The sequence below is a fragment of the Rhinoraja longicauda genome, chromosome 1 (genome assembly GCF_053455715.1).
Source record: "Rhinoraja longicauda isolate Sanriku21f chromosome 1, sRhiLon1.1, whole genome shotgun sequence".
NCBI lineage: Eukaryota > Metazoa > Chordata > Chondrichthyes > Rajiformes > Arhynchobatidae > Rhinoraja > Rhinoraja longicauda.
The window spans coordinates 117268786-117289416 of record NC_135953.1 but is presented as its reverse complement, the minus strand read 5'-3'; the positions used below and the strand labels follow the sequence as shown (position 1 = coordinate 117289416).

Here is a 20631-nt window from a genome sequence, read left to right as displayed (position 1 = left end):
ACATACATATTTGCAAATAAATTATATATTTCGTGATAGCTGCTGCATTTGGGTAGATTGCAGACTCCCGCGTGACAACTCGTAAATTTTAATTTCTTCGTTTTGCGACAACTCGTAAATCTTTTTTCTAGCCCTTAAATTAATTGGTTAAAAACTGGGTGTATAAAACGCACTAAAGAGAGCAATAAGGAAGATAGAAGTAGCCGCAGACAACGTCGATATATCTGGACCATATGAATGTAATGAAATTGAGAAGTGTGTGCCATCTGACATCTCTAAAGGACCAACTAAGAAGATGGCGAAGAAACTTCATGGGTACGATATACATTACTTGAAATATGGATATTCATGGACGGGAGATGAAGATGAATCGGCTCTATCTGTCATTAAAATTTTAACAAATGAAGCCTTCCAACTTGAAGCGTCATTTTGAATCGAAATATATCGAATACAAAGAAAAACCTGTGGACTTTTTCAAGAATAAACTTAAAGATTTTTTTTTTAAACTCAGAAAATAATGTGGGGCCTGACAGGAAGTGAGAATAAAAAAGCCTTATTAGCTTCATATATGGTGTCGCTCTTAATAGCCAAAAATGGCGCACCAGAGACAATTGGCAAAACTTTGGTCAAGCCTGCAGCAAAGATAAGGGCAGAAGTAATGATCGGAGATGACGCAAAAAGGTCTTTTGATCGTATTTGTCTCTCAAATAATACTGTTCATCGAAGAATCACCGAAATGGCTGAAAATTTAACACAAATATTATTGTCCGACATCCGTCAGAATCGTTATTATGCAATGCAGGCGGACGAACCACTGACATTGCGAATTTTGCAGATCTTTTGGTGTTCGTTAGGTATGAAAAAGACCAAAAACTTCATGACGACCTTTTATTTTGCCAACCTTTTCCAGAACATACAACTGGAGAAGAGATCTTTAACCTGATGGCAACAAAACAAACTTGATTGGAAACGTTGTGTTGGAATAACCACAGACGGAGTGAAGGCCATGGTCGGATGTAAAACAGGGCTTTTCAGATTAAAACTATTGCACCAGATGCAAAATCGACACATTGTTGCATACACAGAGAGGCTTTGGCTACACATATGATGTTTGCAGACCTAAAAAAAGTTCTAGACGAAGCAGTGAAAATCATAAATTATATTGGACGTCCGTTAAATGCCTGACTTTTCTCACAACTGTGCGAAGAAATGGGTAGTAATCATACCCAGCATTTTTTCTGTACCGAGGTTCGTTGGCTTTCTCGTGGAAAAGTGTTGACTCGTTTATTTGAACTCCGGAATGAACTACTGTTTTTTCTTAATGAAAGCTTTGAATTGAAAGAATGTTTACAAGACTGGAGATGGCTCTGTCAATTAGCATATCTGGCAGACATATTTTTTGTTTTAAATAATCTTAATTTGTCCTTACAAGGCAAGGAAATTTCACGTTCAAGATAAGGTGAGCGCCACAGTGACTAAATTGAGGCTGTGGCAAAAGCGAGTTGTTAATGGAGAAGTGGACTCTTTTCCATCTCTTCATTGAATGAAAATAAATTATTGGGAGTGATAATAGATCATAAACTCTGTTGGAAAGCTCACATAAAACATATCAAATCAAAACTGTCTAATCCATTGCAATACTGCACAAAACTAAGGCTATCTTGAATCAAAATTCACAATTTACATTATATTGCTCACTCATTATTCCAAAGATTACATACTGTGTGGAAGTATGGGGAAAACCCTACAAAACTAGCACTAATTCAATCTTTATATTGCAAAAAAGAGCTATAAGAATTGTCAATAAGGCTGGTTATAGACAATAGACAATAGGTGCAGGAGTAGGCCATTCAGCCCTTCGAGCCAGCACCGCCATTCAATGCGATCATGGCTGATCACTCTCAATCAGTACCCCGTTCCTGCCTTCTCCCCATACCCCCTCACTCCGCTATCCTTAAGAGCTCTATCCAGCTCTCTCTTGAAAGCATCCAACGAACTGGCCTCCACTGCCTTCTGAGGCAGAGAATTCCACACTTTCATCACTCTCTGACTGAAAAAGTTCTTCCTTATCTCCGTTCTAAATGGCCTACCCCTTATTATTAAACTGTGGCCCCTTGTTCTGGACTCCCCCAACATTGGGAACATGTTTCCTGCCTCTAATGTGTCCAATCCCCTAATTATCTTATATGTTTCAATAAGATCCCCCCTCATCCTTCTAAATTCCAGTGTATACAAGCCTAATTGCTCCAGCCTTTCAACATACGACAGTCCCGCCATTCCGGGAATTAACCTAGTGAACCTACGCAACCAACCCATTATAATGACCCAACCAACCCATTATTTATGAAATCATATGCCCTAAAATTTATGGACCTAGTAAACTTTAAAACTCTACAAATAATGTTTAGAGCAAAAGAGAGAACACTTCCTGACTATATCCAAGGTTTGTTTTCAGTGAGGGAGAGCAGGTATCCACTCAGGGGTAATTATATATATGAAAAAATGAGGGTAAGAACAAATGTGAAAAATAGATGTGTGACTGTTAAAGGGGTCAATTTATGGAATAGTTGCAACAATGAATTAAAAGAGTGTAGTAATATGTGTAAATTCAAAAAAATGTTCAAAAATATTATATTTGAAAGATACAAAATATGTGATCAGCACTAGGAAATGACTGACATGACAGAAATAATGGTTCTTGACTATATTTGTGTTTCTTTCTATGTTTTGTTTATCTGCTTCTGACTTACGATGTTGTGTTTTTTTAAATTATATTTTGTTAAGTATTAAGTGTAGGCACAATAAGCTTTGGCTTCTCCCTACACCTTTTTTCGGTCAGAAAATATCATGTGTGATTATATTGTTTTATTTTTGATACAATGATTTCGCACTATTTGACTTTCACGACTGTATGGTCAATCTGTTGTATTGTATTGACCGGAATATAAATAAATAAAAAATTTTTTTTAAATTACAGGCAAGTTCCAGCGAACAAATTGAAGATGGTGTGATGATTATTATAATACAGCATTTACAGTTTACAGATGAATCTAGAAAAATATTTCCCTGAAATGGACGTAGATATTGAGTGGATAGGATACCCATTCAACATCAATCAATCAGTGCCAAAAGGTCTGTCACAAACAGAAGAACAACAACTTTTGGAACTAGCTTCTGATGGATTCTTAAAAAACAAATATGAAGAGTTTATATAAAATATTAAAAAATAAAAAATAAAATATATAAAAAATTATCTTCATTTTGATTACAAACAAAAAATGAATGTCCAGAATTGTCAGATAAAGCCCTAAAGTTCATTTTTCCATTTCCAAGCTCATACCTGTGTGAAGTTGGATTTTCGGCCCCTCTGGACATTAAGACGAAGAAGAGGAACTGTATATTAGATTGCAAACCGCAACTGAGGTTGAAATTAACAACTACAGAGCCAAATTTTGCCGAAATATTTTCCCAACATTAGCAATTTCATCCTTCACATTGATGATAAATTATTTTAATTAAAATTTTATTTAATGGATACTTTATTAATTTTATTCTAGTAATTATACATTATATTATAGAAAACTTTTGTTTACATGCATACCTTAATCCAAAATAAAAAATTGATGCAATTTTAATCACATTTTACAATGAAATACGATTGTTTTTAACGAGGGGTACAAGATGTTTACGAAAATTTATGAAGGGATACACAGGTATCAAAACGTTGGGAATCACTGCTTTAAAGATACTTTTCAGAACGTAGGCCTACTCTAGATCTGCTTGAAGACTGCAGTGCATGTACTGTAATAAAGATGTTTCCACAATATGCTGTTAGATTGATAATGCTGTCCAATAATTTGACATACTGACAATAAAATAATTATGATTTGTGACCGAGTCTGGAGTGTGGGTGATTTGGAGGAGCCATTGGAAGTAATATTATCCTGCCATGTGTTTGGGGAGGGGAGTTGTCATTTTGGGAGGTAATGTCGACTTCACTGTACTGGCAAAATGCTGCAGAACAGAACATGAATAGTGCACTGAGTTTGTCATAGAACATGGTGGCGAATGGGGTGATCACTTCACGATGAGATACCAATCCTGAAAGACATCACGATTCGTGCATGTTGTTGTAATAGCATTTCATCCAAGCAGGTGATGACTTCACTGTTGACTATTGGCTTTGAAGAGCTCTATAAAGATTAACACTTACCATACAGTATCCAACAGCCAGTTGACATTAACTTCAAATCTCTCCATTCCGCTTGTCAATTCTCCAAACTGAATTAACCCATCTAAGAAATCCATGATTTTATTATAGATGAAAGCCAAGCTGTATTATCCAACTATAATACCTTTAAAACATTTGAAAAAAAAACAAATTTTCTGATGAAGATGGGGAATGTTTTGAGTAACAAGTAAAATGGACAAGGGAGAGCCAGTGGTGTAGTGTACCAGAAAGTCTTTGATAAGGTCCTACACAGGAGATTAGTGGGCAAAATTAGAGCACATGGTATTGGGGTAGGGTATTGACATGGATAGAAAATTGGTTGGCAGACAGGAAACAAAGAGTAGAGATTAACGGGTCCCTTTCAGAATGGCAGGCAGTGACTAGTGGGGTGCTGCAAGGCTCGATGCTGGGACTGCAGCTATTTACAATATATATCAATGATTTAGTTGAAGGAATTAAAAGTAACATTAGCAAATTTGCAGATGACACAAAGTTAGGTGGCAGTGTGAACTGTGAAGAGGATGCTAGGAGGATGCTGGGTGAGTGGGCAGATGCAGTATAATGTGGATAAATGTGAGGTTATCCACTTTGGTGGCAAGAATGGGAAGGCAGATTAGTATCTGAATGGTGTTAGGTTAGGAAAAGGAGAAGTACAACGAGACCTGGGTGTCCTTGTTCATCAGTCACTGAAAGTAAGTATGCAGGTACAGCAGGCAGTGAAGAAAGCTAATGGCATGTTGGTTTTCATAATGGGAGGAGTTGAGTAGAGGAGCATAGCAGTCCTTCTGCAGTTGTACAGGACCCTGGTAAAACCACAACTGGAGTTTTGTGTGCAGTTTTGGTCTAATTTGAGGAATATACATTCTTGCTATTAAGGGAGTGCAGCGTAGGTTCACGAGGTTAATTCCCGGGATGGTGGGACTGTCATATGATGAATGATTGGAGCGACTGGGCTTGTATTCACTGGAATTTACAAGGATGAGAGGGAATCTTATAGAAACATATAAAATTATTAAGGGATTGGACACGTTAGATGCAGGACACGTGTTCCGGATGTTGGGGGAGTCCAGAACCAGGGGCTACAGTTTAAGAATAAGGGATAGGCCATTTGGAACTGAGATGAGGAAAAACTTTTTCACCCAGAGAATTGTGAATTTGTGGAATTCTCTGCCTCAGAAGCCAGTGAGGCCGATTCACTGGATGCATTCAAAAGAGAGTTAGATAGAGTTCTTAGGGCTAGCAAAGTCAAGGGATATGGGGAGAAGGCAGGAAAGGGGTACTGATTGTGGATGATCAGCCATGATCACAGTGAATGGTGGTGCTGACTCAAAAGGCCGAATAGCCTACTCCTGCACCTATTGCCTATGTGTCTACTATGAACTATGTTGTTTGTGATTCGTACATCGTAATAACAAATATCACACCCCTCAAAACATTGTTTGGGGAAGTGTGCAAGGAAACGTTCAATAGACAATAGGTGCAGGAGTAGGCCATTCGGCCCTTCGAGCCAGCAGCGCCATTCAATGTATAAGAAAATAACTGCAGATGCTGGTACAAATTGAAGGTATTTATTCACAAAATGCTGGAGTAACTCAGCAGGTCAGGCAGCATCTCTGGAGAGAAGGAATAGGTGACGTTTCGGGTCGAGACCCTTCTTCAGACTGATGATCCGCCATTCAATGTGATCATGGCTGATCATTCTCAATCAGTACCCCGTTCCTGCCTTCTCCCCATACCCACTGACTCCGCTATCCTTAAGAGCTCTATCTAGTTCTCTCTTGAATGCATTCAGAGAATTGGCCTCCACTGCCTTCTGAGGCAGAGAATTCCACAGATTCACAACTCTCTGACTGAAAAAGGTTTTTCCTCATCTCCGTTCTAAATGGCCTACCCCTTATTCTTAAACTGTGGCCCCTTGTTCTGGACTCCCCCAACATTGGGAACATGTTTCCTGCCTCTAACATGTCCAACCCCTTAATAATCTTATACGTTTCGATAAAATCCCCTCTCATCCTTCTAAATTCCAGTGTATACAAGCCTAGTCGCTCCAGTCTTTCAACATATGAAAGTCCCGCCATTCCGGGAATTAACTTAGTAAACCTACGCTGCACGCCCTCAATAGCAAAAATATCCTTCCTCAAATTTGGAGACCAAAACTGTACACAGTACTCCAGATGCGGTCTCACTAGGGCCCTGTACAAATGCAGAAGGACCTCTTTGCTCCTATACTCAACTCCTCTTGTTATGAAGGCCAACATTCCATTGGCTTTCTTCACTGCCTGCTGTACCTGCATGCTTCCTTTCAGTGACTGATGCACTAGAACACTCAGATCTCGTTGTACGTCCCCTTTTCCTAACTTGACACCATTCAGATAATACTCTGCCTTCCTATTCTTACCACCAAAGTGGATAACCTCACACTTATCCACATTAAACTGCATCTGTCATGCATCCGCCCACTCACACAACCTGTCCAAGTCACCCTGCAACCTCATAGCATCTCCATCACAGTTCACACTACCACCCAGCTTTGTATCATCTGCAAATTTGCTAATGGTACTTTTAATCCCTTCATCCAAGTCATTAATGTATATTGTAAATAGCTGCGGTCCCAGCACCGAGCCTTGCGGTACCCCACTAGTTACTGCCTGCCATTCTGAAAGGGACCCATTTATCCCCACTCTTTGTTTTCTATCTGTCAACCAATTTTCTATCCATGTCAGTACCCTACCTCCAATACCATGTGCTCTAATTTTGCCCACCAATCTCCTACGTGGAACCTTGTCGAAGGTTTTCTGAAAGTCGAGGCACACCACATCCACCGGCTCTCCCCTGTCAATTTTCCTAGTTACATCCTCAAAGAATTCCAGAAGATTAGTGAAGCATGATTTCCCCTTCGTAAATCCATGCTGACTCGGAACAATCCTGTTACTACTATCCAAATGCTCCGCAATTTCGTCTTTTATAATCGACTCCAGCATCTTTCCCACCACTGATGTCAGACTAACTGGTCTATAATTACCCGTTTTTTCTCTCTCTCCTTTCTTAAAAAGTGGGACTACATTAGCTACCCTCCAATCCACAGGAACTGATCCTGAATCTATAGAACATTGGAAAATGATCACCAATGCGTCCACAATTTCTAGCGCCACCTCCTTAAGTACCCTGGGATGCAGAACATCAGGCCCTGGGAATTTATCAGCCTTCAGTCCCATCAGTCTACCCAACACCATTTCCTACCTAATGTGGATTTCCTTCAGTTCCTCCGTCACCCTAGGATCTCTTGCCACTAGTACATCTGGGAGATTGCTTGCATCTTCCTTAGAGAAGACAGATCCAAAGTACTGGTTCTACTCGTCTGCCATTTCCTTGTTCCCCATAATAAATTCCCCTGCTTCTGTCTTCAAGGAACCCACATTTGCCTTGACTATTTTTTTCCTCTTCACATACCTAAAAAAGCTTTTACTATCCTCCTTTATGTTATTGGCTAGTTTACCCTCGTACCTCATCTTTTCTCCCCGTATTGCCTTCTTAGTCATCTTCTGTTACTCCTTAAAAGAGTCCCAATCCTCTGCCTTCCCACTCTTCTTTGCTTTGTTGTACTTCTGCTCTTTTATTTTTATGCTGTCCTTGACTTCCCTTGACAGCCACGGGTGCCTCTTACTCCCCTTAGAATCCTTCCTCCTCTTTGGGATAAATTGATCCTGCAACTTCTGCATTATTCCCAGGAATACTTGCCATTGCTGTTCCACCGTCTTCCCTGCTAGGGCCTCCTTCCAGTCAATTCTGGCCAGCTCCTGCCTCATGCCTCTGTAATCCCCTTTGCTATACTGTAATACTGACACTTCCGATTTTCCCTTCTCCCTCTCAATCTGTAGAGTAAAACTTATCATATTGTGATCACTGCATCCGCAATTCATTGTTTCTCCGAAGACAGACACAAAATGCTGGAGTAACTCAGCGGGACAGGCAGCATCTCTGGAGAGAAGGAATGGGTGACGTTTCGGGTCGAGAACGTTCTTCATTCACTTTCCCAATGAAGTAGTTTTTAATGAACAGAAAGCAGAAGCAACTTTTTTTTAAATCTCCGCTGCGAATGTTTCCACTCTGTTACATGGTTAACGTTAAGAAACTACGGTAATCTTACTGTGGTCGTGCTGCCGTTGTCGCCAGCCGGACGGGGCACAAACGGACGGGGCTCTCTGACTTGCGCGGCGGCTGCTCCACGATCCCACTCTGATAGCGGCGCCATGTCGCGCATGTGCAGTAATCGGCGCAACACTCGGCTGACGGCGGCGTCAGTTAACTCCCCTATGTGCGCATGCGTGCTAGTCGGCCCCGCCATCACGTGACACGTATCAAAGCTATAAACACTTTCGCAAAATCGAAACAGATTATATTTTCGTCTATCCTGACGGGGATATACCTCTATTTCAAACCCTATATCATTTTTTTCTGAGCTGTTTTATTTTTGTTTCCTCTCGTCCGCCTCCGGGAGGCGGTGACGCCAGCAGAGCCTCGCTGTCGGTTGAGTAAACGGCGGATTTTTCAAAAAATGGGGCGGCCGCAACGCGGCGCGAGGCGGCGCGGGAGGAGCAGCAGTGACCCGCGCCCTGCGGGGGGGGCAGCGACGCAGTGACCCGGGCCCTACGCCCTGCGAGGGGGGGAGCGGAGGAACAGTGACCCGTCACCCTCACCCTGCGAGGGGGGGGGGGAGCCGAGGAACAGTGACCCGTCACCGGCCTCACCCTGCGAGGGGGGCAACGGCGGACCAGTGACCCGTCACCCTCACCCTGCGAGGGGGGCAACGGCGGACCAGTGACCTGCGGCCGAAGAGCATTAGTGACCCACGCCCTGCGTCGGGGGCAGCGGCGGACACCGAGCGATCAGTGGCAATGGCGACCGTCTGCATAGGCGAGAAAATAAAGGTACCCCACCCCATCCCCCACTGCACTCGCTGGTATGTGTGGGAAAGGACCGCAGATGCTGGTTACACACTGGAGACTGATACAAAGTGCTGGAGTAACTCAGCGGGACAGGCTATCTGAAGAAGTGTCTCGACCCGAAACATCACCCATTCATTCTCTCCAGGGATGCTGCCTGCCCCGACTGAGTTGTTCCAACATTTTGTGTCTACCATCGGTCTGGTTACTAACAAAAGTCCTGACACTCTTTCCTGTGGACCGCATTCGTCCAATCTCCGAGTGATACACTGGTCGGGGCCCATCCCCTTGCCAGCTCTCACGTTAGACCCTGCGTTATCGCGGGTTTGTTTTTACGCTATAACAAAACAAAACACATCACAACTGCGCCCGAACAGTACAGGGTCAAACTATGAATAACTCTAAGATAGGCACAAAAAGCTGGAGTAACTCAGCGGGACAGGCAGCGTCTCAGGAGAGAAGGAATGGATGATGTTTCTGGTCGAGACCCTTTAGTCTCGACCCGAAACGTCACCCATTCCTTCTCTCCAGAGACGCTGCCTGCCCCGTTGAGTTACTCCGGCTTTTTGTGTCTATCTTCAGTTTAAACCAGCATCTGCAGTTCCTTCTTACACACTTTGAATGACTATCTTTTGAGGCGCAAGTGCGGTGTTTTTTTGTTTTGTAACCAGATGTCTGTTGAGTCAAATCTGAAGAGGTTGATGGAAAACTTCCAACTGTTTTCAAAAATAAACTTTATTCTTAAAAATATATGTATTGGAAATGCAACAATACGTATATTACTTTGCTTTCATTGTGTCATCCAAGTCATTAATTCTGGCAACAAACCAATATATTCTATTCACAATACATTGAAACAACTCGTGATTCATCTTTAAACAATTCACCCAGAAAAATATTAAAGAGGTAGAGAATCCAGGTCCTCAGTATCTAGTGGTGGCAGGAGACTGTGCTTCTTCCTCACAGGACTTTGTGTTGGCTGTACCAAGCTTTAGTGTGCCCCTTAGCATGCACTGCTGCAACCTGGAATGTGTAGGTCGGCAGCATTCATTCCTGACATCTCATTATATCTATTGACTAACAGACCAAAGAGTGTCTTTAACCAAGTTGATAATCTTCCAGCAGCATTGGATGTTTTTCTTGGTGTACCTCCCAGGGAACAGCCCATAGATCAGTCTTCAGTTACTTGGCTGCTTGGGACAAACTTTGACAAAGTGACCCCTACAACCTTTGACAGCAGCATCCTTTTACAGACTTTCTGGGCAAACGAGCAGTCCACAAAGAGGTGATGTGATTATGCCCTTTGGCCCAATTCATCCATGCTGATCAAGATGCCATCTAAACTTGTCCCTTTTGCCCATGCTTGGCCCATATCCCTCTAAACCTTCCCAGTCCATGTACCTGTCCAAATGTCTTTTCAATGCTGTTCTAGTATCTGCCTCAATTATCTCCTCTGACAGCTTTTTCCATATACTCACTGCCCTCTGAGAGAAAAAGTTGCCCTTTGGATTCGTATTAAATCTTGCCCCTCTCAGTTTTAAACATATGTCCTTCATAAGTTATAGGAGCAGAATTAGGCCATTGGCCCATCAAGTCTACTATTCCATTCAATCATGGCTGATATATCTTTCCCTCCCAACCCTATTCTTCTGCCTTATCTCCATAACTCCTGACACCCATACTAATCACGTATCTCTCAATCTCCACCTTAAAAATATCCATTGACTTGACCTTTACAGCTTTCTGTGGCAAGGAATTCCACAGATTCACCACCCTCTGACTAAAGAAACTCCCCATCTCCTTTCTAAACGTATGTCCTTTTATTCTGAGGCTATGGCCTCTGGTCAGACTCTCCCACTAGTGGAAATGTCTTCTCCATGTCCATTTTATCCAAGCCTTTCACAATTCAGTAAGTTTCAATGAGGTCCCCCTTCATCTTGCCCTCGTGTTTTTGATCTCCCCACCCTGAGTCTTTTACGGTGCATTCACTCTACCTATACCCCTCTTAATTTTATGCAGCTCTATTGTTATGATCATCCATCAGCCTCCTGTATTCTAAGAAATAAAGTCCTGCCCTGCCCCATCTCTCCCTATTGCTCAACCCCTCAAGTCCTGGCAACATCCTTGTACATCTTCTCTGCACTCTTTCCAGCTAAATGACATCCTTCCCATAACAGTGAGCAAATCTGAACACGTACTACAAATGTGGTCTCACCTATGTCTTGTACAACTGTAATGTCCCAATTTCTATACTCTACCCTAACTGATGAAGCCTAAAAGCTGCCTTGACCACCCTATCTGTGACACCACTTTTGGGCAATTATGTACCTGTACTCCTGGATCCCTCTGCTCTACAATACTCCCCAAGGCCTTGCCATTCACTGTGAAGGTCCTGCCCTGGTTTGTCTTCCTGAAATGCAATGCCGTGCATTTATCTGCATTAAACTTTTTTTTTTAAACTGAACTATATGCTGCCTTAGACTTAAGAACCAACAGTGATGCTAACAAAATATAGAGATGAGCTAAGTTGACAGCTTGAATTTGAAGACAATCCAGGAGCCAGTTGCATTGTGGCCATCGTTCATTTCCTTCTGCTCCCCACAAAGTCAATCCCTCACTAACCCAAATCACAATTAATTTTATGTAATACCTTCCAAAGGTTCTTCTATATCCACATATAACTGCATTCCCCTTTGTTAATTATTTCACAAAATCAAGAAGGTTTGTTAAATGTCATCTTAAAAATCTGCTTTGGGTGTCTTCAGGTCCCTTGGTCAAATGGGGTTCTTGCTCTAAATGAAAAGCAGTTTAACTAGACTCTGCCCTTCATTTGTTCACAATAAAATTTCAATTTTTCATGATATTTTTAATGATGAAATTAACCCATTGTTGCTTTAATAATACTCTGCAATTGTACTCTAGATGCTTCTGTCTGTTTCATTTATGTCCAATCTCCAAAGTTGTATTGCCAATGATGTTCAATACTTGGCTTTGGCTAGATCTGTCTTTGTCCTTGAGGAGTGGGGGAACTGAAAATGTTAAGTGATCTGCCTCTAGTTGCAGGCATGGATAGATCTTCAGTATGATGCTGCATCCCCAGTATGCTATGTTCGCCCATGTCTTTTCAGTTAGTGCAGCCCTCCCCGACAAACATGATTCTCATGTTGATCCCAACAACAAGATCTTCTGCCATACCTCCTCTCTTCTGCATTTTTTTATGTGCTAAAACTATTTTAATGTTACTGTGCAGATGGTATTTGGATATCTAAAGCTACTTTGTTTGGCTAATTGTGGTTCTTTTAGGCTCCTCATGTTTGTTCCACCATAAATAAGATCGTGTCTGACATTTTGCATCAGTCTCTTGATTTCCCTAATATCTAAATTGATATGTTTGTTATCTGCTTCTTTGTGCTACTTATTGGTTTGTTTACTCTAGAAGGTCTATTTTTCAAGGATTATGTAACAGTGGATTTCAAGTAAGACGAGCAATTGAACGACAGAAGCATTGTAAGATGCAGTTCTGATAAAATATGTGAAATATATTACAGACCCCAGAGGAAAATTTGATTTTATTCAAGCAATTGAATATTGAGGTGGGGAAGTTTTAATAATTTAACTTTTAATGTGCATTGAAGTGCACAATGGTTATATTTATGCCACCAAGATTCGATACCAGGTAGCTTTATTACAAACTTGTTACTGACTATAAAGGCTTGTTCATAAATTTAATCTAGAATTTGAAAGTTATTCAACTTTTAATTCGAGTAGCATGACAAACGTCCTTTGAATTTTTTGTTAAAGCGGCATTATAAATACTCTAGTGAATGTTGAGGTTTCGCTTGGTGAGGCTTCGAAGAACACGTAATTAATACTTAAGGTTGCTTGGCGATGAGAAGCCGTTTAATGTTAACGCGGGAATAAAACCGGGCTTGTGTTTTATTGACTCAGTCTCTTCCTTTGAATCCATTCAATATTTTCGCTGGCCCGTACTTGGTCAAAGAGAAACTGGTCAAGTTCCCGTCGGTTGTTCTAAAATGCTTGATCGAGTGCTGAATTGCATCTTAAAATGCAAGAGTACAATGTCCAGCAATATTAGGTTGTCAGTTGCAGATGACGAAAATGCCATTACGGTAAGGAGCATCTGTATTAGGAAAATACGGAGGGAGCATTTGATTTCGGAAAACCTGTCAACCGCGTCATTTGCACCTGGCTTGGCAGTTATTGTGCTGCACTTGATTGGGATTATTACTAACATCGGTAACTAAACTAACTTTTTGAATAATTGTTTTTCAGGACTTCAAGGTTTTAACACTGCTGGGGAAGGGCTCGTTCGCTTGTGTTTATAGAGCAAAATCCGTGAGCACTGGTCTGGAGGTGGCAATAAAAATGGTAAATTTGCCTTGAGCCGTATCATTTAAAAAAAAACCATTTAATCGTTCTATGTCAGTGGCAGCCTTGACGTTCAGCTATTTAGTAGGCTCGCATTATTGGAATTTGTTTTTAAATGTTTTTTATTTTGTAAACATTGTGTGTACAATAATCAATTTCGGGTCTTTGGCAGTACAATTTGCCTTGAATGTTTGACTTGAAACCTCCTAAAACTTCGTTGTTCATCGTGAGTGGTTCCTTTCTTCAAAGTCAGTGATATAAGAACATTTTCGAGTATTTCTGCCATAGGAGCCTGTTGGAATTCTTAGACCCTTTTTAACCAACTTGTAATTAATTAAGATTCTTGGACAACTTGGTTATAGCCATATTTCCAAATGATTGTTTCTCATTGCTGAGTGCACATGGCCAGAATAATCTTTCCAATTTAAAAAAAAGGATAAATCCAGCTAAAAATCGCAAACATGGTGTGACTTGTTCAGAATCCATACTGATTAGTGAGTCATGTGATTGTTGACTAAATAGTTTATATTTTATTTTGGATAATATGCTGCCAAAGGTTTGAACATCTACTTGCCAGAAGAAATTAAAAGTCAAGATAGAATAACAATCAAGTACTTGATGTGATTGCCAAATGAGACACTGTTGTTTTCTTTTAAAGAATACAAAGTGGCACCTATTTCTTTGAGAAACTGGTCTGTTTTTGCTGTTGGAAATCTTTGCTGTTGGAAAAATAAATGTCACTTCTCACTAATAAAAATAAATTCAATGCTCGGTAACTTGAATCTATTTATGATGAGAAATAATCTTCCCATTCGCAACCAAATATTTGTAAATAATTTTGTACTCGAGTGTATTTTTTCCTGCAAAGTTTTAAAATAGAAAGAAATTCATTTAAATGAACATTATTGAAATTATATGGTTACAATGTTTCTGGGTATCTTGATGGATATGGTCATCTATTTCTAGATTGACAAAAAGGCCATGCACAAAGTGGGAATGGTACAGAGAGTCCGCAACGAAGTGGAGATTCATTGTCAGTTGAAGCATCCATCTATATTGGAGGTAAGTACAGTTGTATGAGGACCTTTCTCATGCATCTAATGTACTAGAATACTTATGGGTGATTCTTATTTTCTTTCAGCTTTACAACTATTTTGAAGACAACAATTATGTCTATTTGGTACTGGAGATGTGTCACAATGGAGAGATGAGCAGATATTTAAAGAGCAGGAAGGCTAATTTCTCAGAGGATGAAGGTACTGCTATTTGAAAATATTTATTAGGCACATATCAATGAATATCAAAGGTCGTAAGTGATAGGAGCAGAATTAGACCATTCAGCCCATCGCGTCTGCTCCGCCATTCAATCATAGCTGGTTTATCTCTCCCTCCTAACCCCATTCTCCTGCCTTCTCCTCATAACCCCTGACACCCATACTAATCAAGAATCTATCTATCTCTACGTTAAAAATATCTATTGACGGCCTCCACAGTGTCAAAGAATTCCACAGATTCACCATCCTCTGACTAAAGAAATTCCTCCTCATCTTCCTTTAATTCTGAGGCTTTGACCTCTAGTCCTAGACTCTCCCACTGGTGGAAAGATTCTCTCCACATCTACTGTATTTAAGCACTTCACTATTCGGTAAGTTTCTATGAGGTTCCCCCCACACCCCCCTTCATCCTTCTAAACTCCAACGAGTACAGGCCCAGTGCTGTCAAATGCTCATCATATGTTAACCCACTCATTCCTGGGATCATTCTCCTATGGACCCTCTCCAGAGCCAGCACACCCTTTCTCAAATATGGTGCCCAAAATTGCTCACAGTACTCCAAATGCGGCCTGACCAGCGCCTCATAGAGCCTCAGCGTTACATCCCTATTTTTGTATTCCAGCCCTCTTGAAATAATGCTAGCATTGCATTTGCCTTCCTTACTACTGATTCGACTTGAAAATTAACTTTTTGGGAATCTTGCACTAGCACGCCCAAGTCCCTTTGCACCTCCGATTTCTGGATTCTCTCCCAATTTAGAAAATGGTCTACGCCTTTATTCCTACTACCAAAATGCATGACGCTGCACTTTGCTACACTATAATCCATCTGCCACTTCTCTGCCCATTCTCCTAACCCGTCCAAGTCCTTCTGCAGAGTCCCTGGTTTCTCTACATGACCTGTAACTCTACCTATTTTCATATCATCTGCAAATTTGGCCATAAAGCCTTCAATCCCTTCATCCCAATCATTAATATATAACATGAAGATTACTGGTTCCAGCACCGACTCTGGTGTCACTGGCAGCCAATCAGAAAAATCCCTCTTTATTATTGCCAAGAATGAATTTGATATTGTGAACAATAATGTTTTTTTCTTGGTTAGATTTCATATTGATCCTCTGCTTGGCATCGAACATGGAAAGGACAACAGCCTCATCAATGCCATTATCATATCTGCATCCAGCACCCCTGGTATTGCGTCCCATGCACCCACCACTACCTGTTTAAAAAGAAAACTTGTCATTGCACATCTCCTTTTAAACTTTGTCCCTCTCATCTTAAAAATATGCCCTCTATATCTGATATTTCCATCTTGGGGAAAAGGTTCTGACTGTCTACCCTATCTATGCCATAATTTTATACACCTCTATCAGATTTCCCCTCAACCTCCGGCATTCCAGAGAAAACAATCCATATCTGTCCGACATCTGCTTGTAGTTGAAGATAGATGCAAAATGCTGGAGTAACTCACTTCTGGGTAGAAGGAATGGGTGACGTTTCGGGTCAAGACTCTTCTTCAGACGTCACCTATTCTATCCAGAGACGCTGCCTGTCCCGCTGAGTTACTCCAGCATTTTGTGTCTATCTTCAGCTTAAACCAGCATCTGCAATTCCTTCCTACAACATTTTGTCTAGAGTCATAGAGTCCTACAGCACAGAAAGAGGCCCTTCGGCCCATCGTGTCCGCGCCGCCCGTTACCAAACGCAGTCTAATTTTAATCCCATTTTCCCGCATTTGGACCGTAGCCCTGAATGTTGTAGCATTTCAAGTGCCCATCCAAATGCCTCTTAAACATTGTGAGTGTTCCCGCCTCCACCACCACCCCAGGCAGTGAGTTCCAGACTCCAACCACCCTCTGGGTGAAAAAGTTATTTCTCACATCCCCCCGAAACCTCCCTCCCCTTACCCTGTATCTATGTCCCCTCGTTGTTGAACCTTCCACCAGTGGAAGAAGTTCCCCGCCATCTACCTTATCTATGCCCTTCATGATCTTGTACACCTCGATCATGTCCCCTCTCAGCCTTCTCTGCTCCAGGGAAAACAACCCCAGTCTGCTCAGTCTCTCCTCATAGTCGAGGCCCTTCATCCCTGGCAGCATCCTGGTGAATCTCCTCTGCACCCTCTCCAAAGCTATCACATCCTTTCTATAATGTGGTGACCAGAACTGTACATAATACTCCAGCTGTGGCCTCACCAGTGTTCTGTACAATTCCATCATTACCCCCCTACTTTTATATTCGATGCCCCGGCTAATGAAGGCCAGTAACCCATATGCCTTTTTGACCACCTGTCTTGCTGCCTTCAAGGACTTGTGTACCTGTACTCCAAGGTCCCTCTGTACCCTTGTCTTCCCTAGGGTCCTTCCATTCATGGTGTACTCCCTCTCCAAGTTATTTCTGCCAAAGTGCATCACCTCGCACTTTTCAGGATTAAATTCCATCTGCCACTGCTCCGCCCATCTGACCTACTTATAGCTAGGGTCTACTTGTAGCTAGTACCCTCTAATCCAGGCATCATTCTATTAAACCTCCTCTGCATCCTTTAGGAAGTCTCCACATCCTTCCTATATTGGGATGACCAGAATGCACACAATACTCCAAATGCGGCCAAACCAAAGTCCTACAAAGCTGTATCATGAGGTCCTGATTTAATGCCTGACCAATGAGGGCAAGCAATTCAATATGTCTTCTTTACAAATCATCTTGTGTTGCCACTTTTAGGGAGATAATGGTCTTGAACCCCAAGATCCTTCTGTGCATTAATGCTGTTAAAGGTCTTGCCATTAACTGTATATTTTACCGTTATATTTTACCTTCTAAACTTCACACTTGTTTCTTTTATAAAAATACTGATCTAAGGAATCCATTTCTGTCACTTCATCATAAACTATCTTAAATTGCCCTCTTGTGCATTATTTAAACAAATCATTTTTTCCAGCTTGATGAGCTTGTGAATCTTTTTGTCACAAAGATTATTCTGATGCCTCTCCATATTCTTTAACTTTCCCAAGCCTACAACATATCCAAATGTTCCACACTGCAATAGACTACATTCTTACGCATCTCCTGCTGTGCTCTCCCTTTTCTCACCCTGTTCAAGAAACCTATGGCCCTATTCTCACCAAGCTATCAGTCACTCAATGTTTCTGTGATTTCTATTTTCCCTATTGGTAATGTTCCTCCTTTTCCATCACTTGCTCTACCCTCTTCTAACATGATGGGCTTATCTCTCTTCATAATCTTCATGACTTCCTTAAAACCATCACCTTATCTCCAACTTGTTTCCTGGTAAAAACTAGAATGTGTTGGCATCTCCCAAATCTATACCTACATTTCCCACAGTTCCTGGTCTGATACCCTCTAAACATTGCCCCAGCACTGAAACAGCCATTATCAAAGTCACAAATTATTTATACTTGACTGGTGCCATGGTATTCATTCTTTTCAATAGCCTGCACTTTGGGATGTTAACATAATTATTTGGAGATAATGGGGAATTGATTAATGTGTGATGGAAGAGAAAAAGTTTCAGAATAAACTGTTTGAAATTGATGTTCATTCTGTTCTTCTTTTAAAATATAACACAGCTCGACATTTCATGCATCATATTATTACTGGAATGCTGTACCTTCACTCGCATGGTATATTGCATCGGGACCTCACTCTTTCTAATCTTCTACTTACAAGCGACATGAACATAAAGATTGCCGATTTTGGATTGGCTGCACAGCTCAAAATGCCCAATGAAAAGCATTTCACCATGTGTGGCACTCCCAATTACATTGCACCAGAGATCGCGACTCACAGTGCTCATGGACTTGAATCTGACGTATGGTCTCTTGGGTGCATGTTTTATACTTTTCTGGTTGGAAAGCCACCATTTGACACCGACACTGTTAAAAACACACTAAATAAGGTGATGCTGGCAGATTATGAAATGCCAAAATTTATTTCAAATGAAGCTCAAAATTTGATCTATCAGCTGCTTCGAAAAAATCCAGCAGATCGCATCAGTCTTTCTGGTATATTGGACCATTCATTCATGATGAAATGCCCTTCATCCAAAAGTAAAGATCCAAGATCTGTCGAGAACTCGATGGATAGTGGGCATGCCACAATTTCAACTGCATTTACCACAGGAACTGGATCTTCTGGCACTAGTGCATCAGGACGCCTACATCAGAGGACAAAACAAGTCATAGGACAGTTTCTTCCGAACAAAATAGCAGTCATCACTTCACACAATAGTATTATCAATGATACTTCATCCCAAGGATTCAGTGCAGTATATAATGAGGGAGGAGTACAAAATACTGAAATTAACAGAAGTGGTAGAGGAAGAGCTGTACAACATGGAGACGAAGAACGACCTCACTCTCGATGGCTTCGAAGGGCGCACTCCACTGATAGATCTGGTAACTTTCAATGTCAGAATCCAGAAAAGCCAAACAGCAGCATGGAACGTTGTCAGTCTGTTGATGCACTGTCAAAGTCCACCAGACATGGAATGCACAATCCTGCAAACTTGTATAAAGATGATTATGCAAATATTCCACAGTTTAATAAAGGACTTTCAGATAATTTTGGGACATGTGATAAGCTGGCTATGTCTCCTCCTGTTAAGCAGTCGACAACGTAAGTACTTTTTTTTTACCATTAAATAACCCATCTTCATTTGATGACTTAAACTCAGAGATGGAAACTTAAACTCGGGCTACAAGATGGTGAGATAGAATAAATGAAAATAAATTGAATCAATTATACAGGTTTTCATAACGGAAAACATACCCGAAGGATGTAGGTTAAGAGCTCTACCTAGTGTGCAGAACAAAGAGCTGTTTTGATCATTACTGTCTGGAGTGACAACATTTAATTTACCGCAATGCTGTTTGAAAATATTGAAAGATCATCACAGTGGCACGGTTTTAGAACTGCTGCCTTGAGGCTTCAGTGACATGGGTTCAATCCTGACCTCTAGTTCCTTCTGTGAGTTTCCGTTTTCTTTATGGGTTTTCTGCCATGCTCCAAAGACATGCGGATTGGTAGGTTATTTGGCTCATGTTAATTGCCCTGAGTGTTGATTAGTAGCAGGGTAGAGGAGTAAATGGGAATGTGGAGACTAAAGGTTAAAGGGAATATTAGTGTGGAAATGAGATTGCTGCGAGAGCTGGTATAAGCTTGACGGGCCATAATGGCCTCCTATGTTATACGTAAATATAGAAACGATAGATTCCTGTCAAAATAGTGTGCTTAATGTGAAATATTAATGGTAATAATGTGTTTGTGAATGTGTGAAGTGATATTGCTTGTAAACTATTGGGTCAACCTAGTGTACGATAAAAAAAATGCCATTACGTCTTATATCATGTTTTTTTTGTAAGCTAGGAGTTATTAACAAAGTGTATCTTTTCTAATTTTATTCACAGCCCAAACTTTGCTTACCAGCCAATTTCCAGTGGGCCACTGTTGGAGCAGATATCACAGGTCGGGACAATACAACACTGGTTTGAAAATGGCCAGCCACATAATGGTATGTTGCTTTCTTTTTAGAGTTTAGAGGTCTTTGGAATGTGGGAGGAAACCAGAGCACCTGGAAAATGTACAAAGCTCCGTGCAGACAGCACCCGTAGTCAGGATCGACCCCGGATCTCTGCCGCTGGTAGGCAGTACTGTGCCACTTTTGATTTTTTTGTAACATATTTTTCTCTTTCTGCTTTCTTTGATATCCATGCAAGCAATTTTATTAGTATAGACCTGACTGGGAAGAATCTTCCCCCTATATTTTGCTGACA

The 20631-nt window shown here is 41.1% G+C and overlaps 2 protein-coding genes across 2 annotated transcripts in view; one reads left to right on the top strand and one right to left on the bottom strand.

Annotated features, from left to right (window-relative positions):
- LOC144592845 (cilia- and flagella-associated protein 337-like) overlaps nt 1-8457 on the bottom strand; it is an 80803-nt gene extending 72346 nt beyond the window's left edge. Inside the window, exons 1-2 of the mRNA XM_078398035.1 lie at nt 8379-8457; nt 4214-4295 (exon numbers count right to left, since the gene is read on the bottom strand). Of these exons, the coding sequence (XP_078254161.1) occupies nt 4214-4216 (3 nt within the window). The 5' untranslated portion in view covers nt 4217-4295; nt 8379-8457. The remainder of the gene's footprint in view (nt 1-4213; nt 4296-8378) is intronic.
- Nucleotides 8458-9115: 658 nt separating this feature from the next.
- The window catches only part of plk4 (polo-like kinase 4 (Drosophila)), a 30327-nt gene continuing 18811 nt past the window's right edge, over nt 9116-20631 (top strand). Inside the window, exons 1-6 of the mRNA XM_078405271.1 lie at nt 9116-9159; nt 13468-13563; nt 14530-14625; nt 14705-14819; nt 18427-19474; nt 20266-20369. Coding sequence (XP_078261397.1) covers nt 9127-9159; nt 13468-13563; nt 14530-14625; nt 14705-14819; nt 18427-19474; nt 20266-20369 — 1492 coding nt within the window. The 5' untranslated portion in view covers nt 9116-9126. The remainder of the gene's footprint in view (nt 9160-13467; nt 13564-14529; nt 14626-14704; nt 14820-18426; nt 19475-20265; nt 20370-20631) is intronic.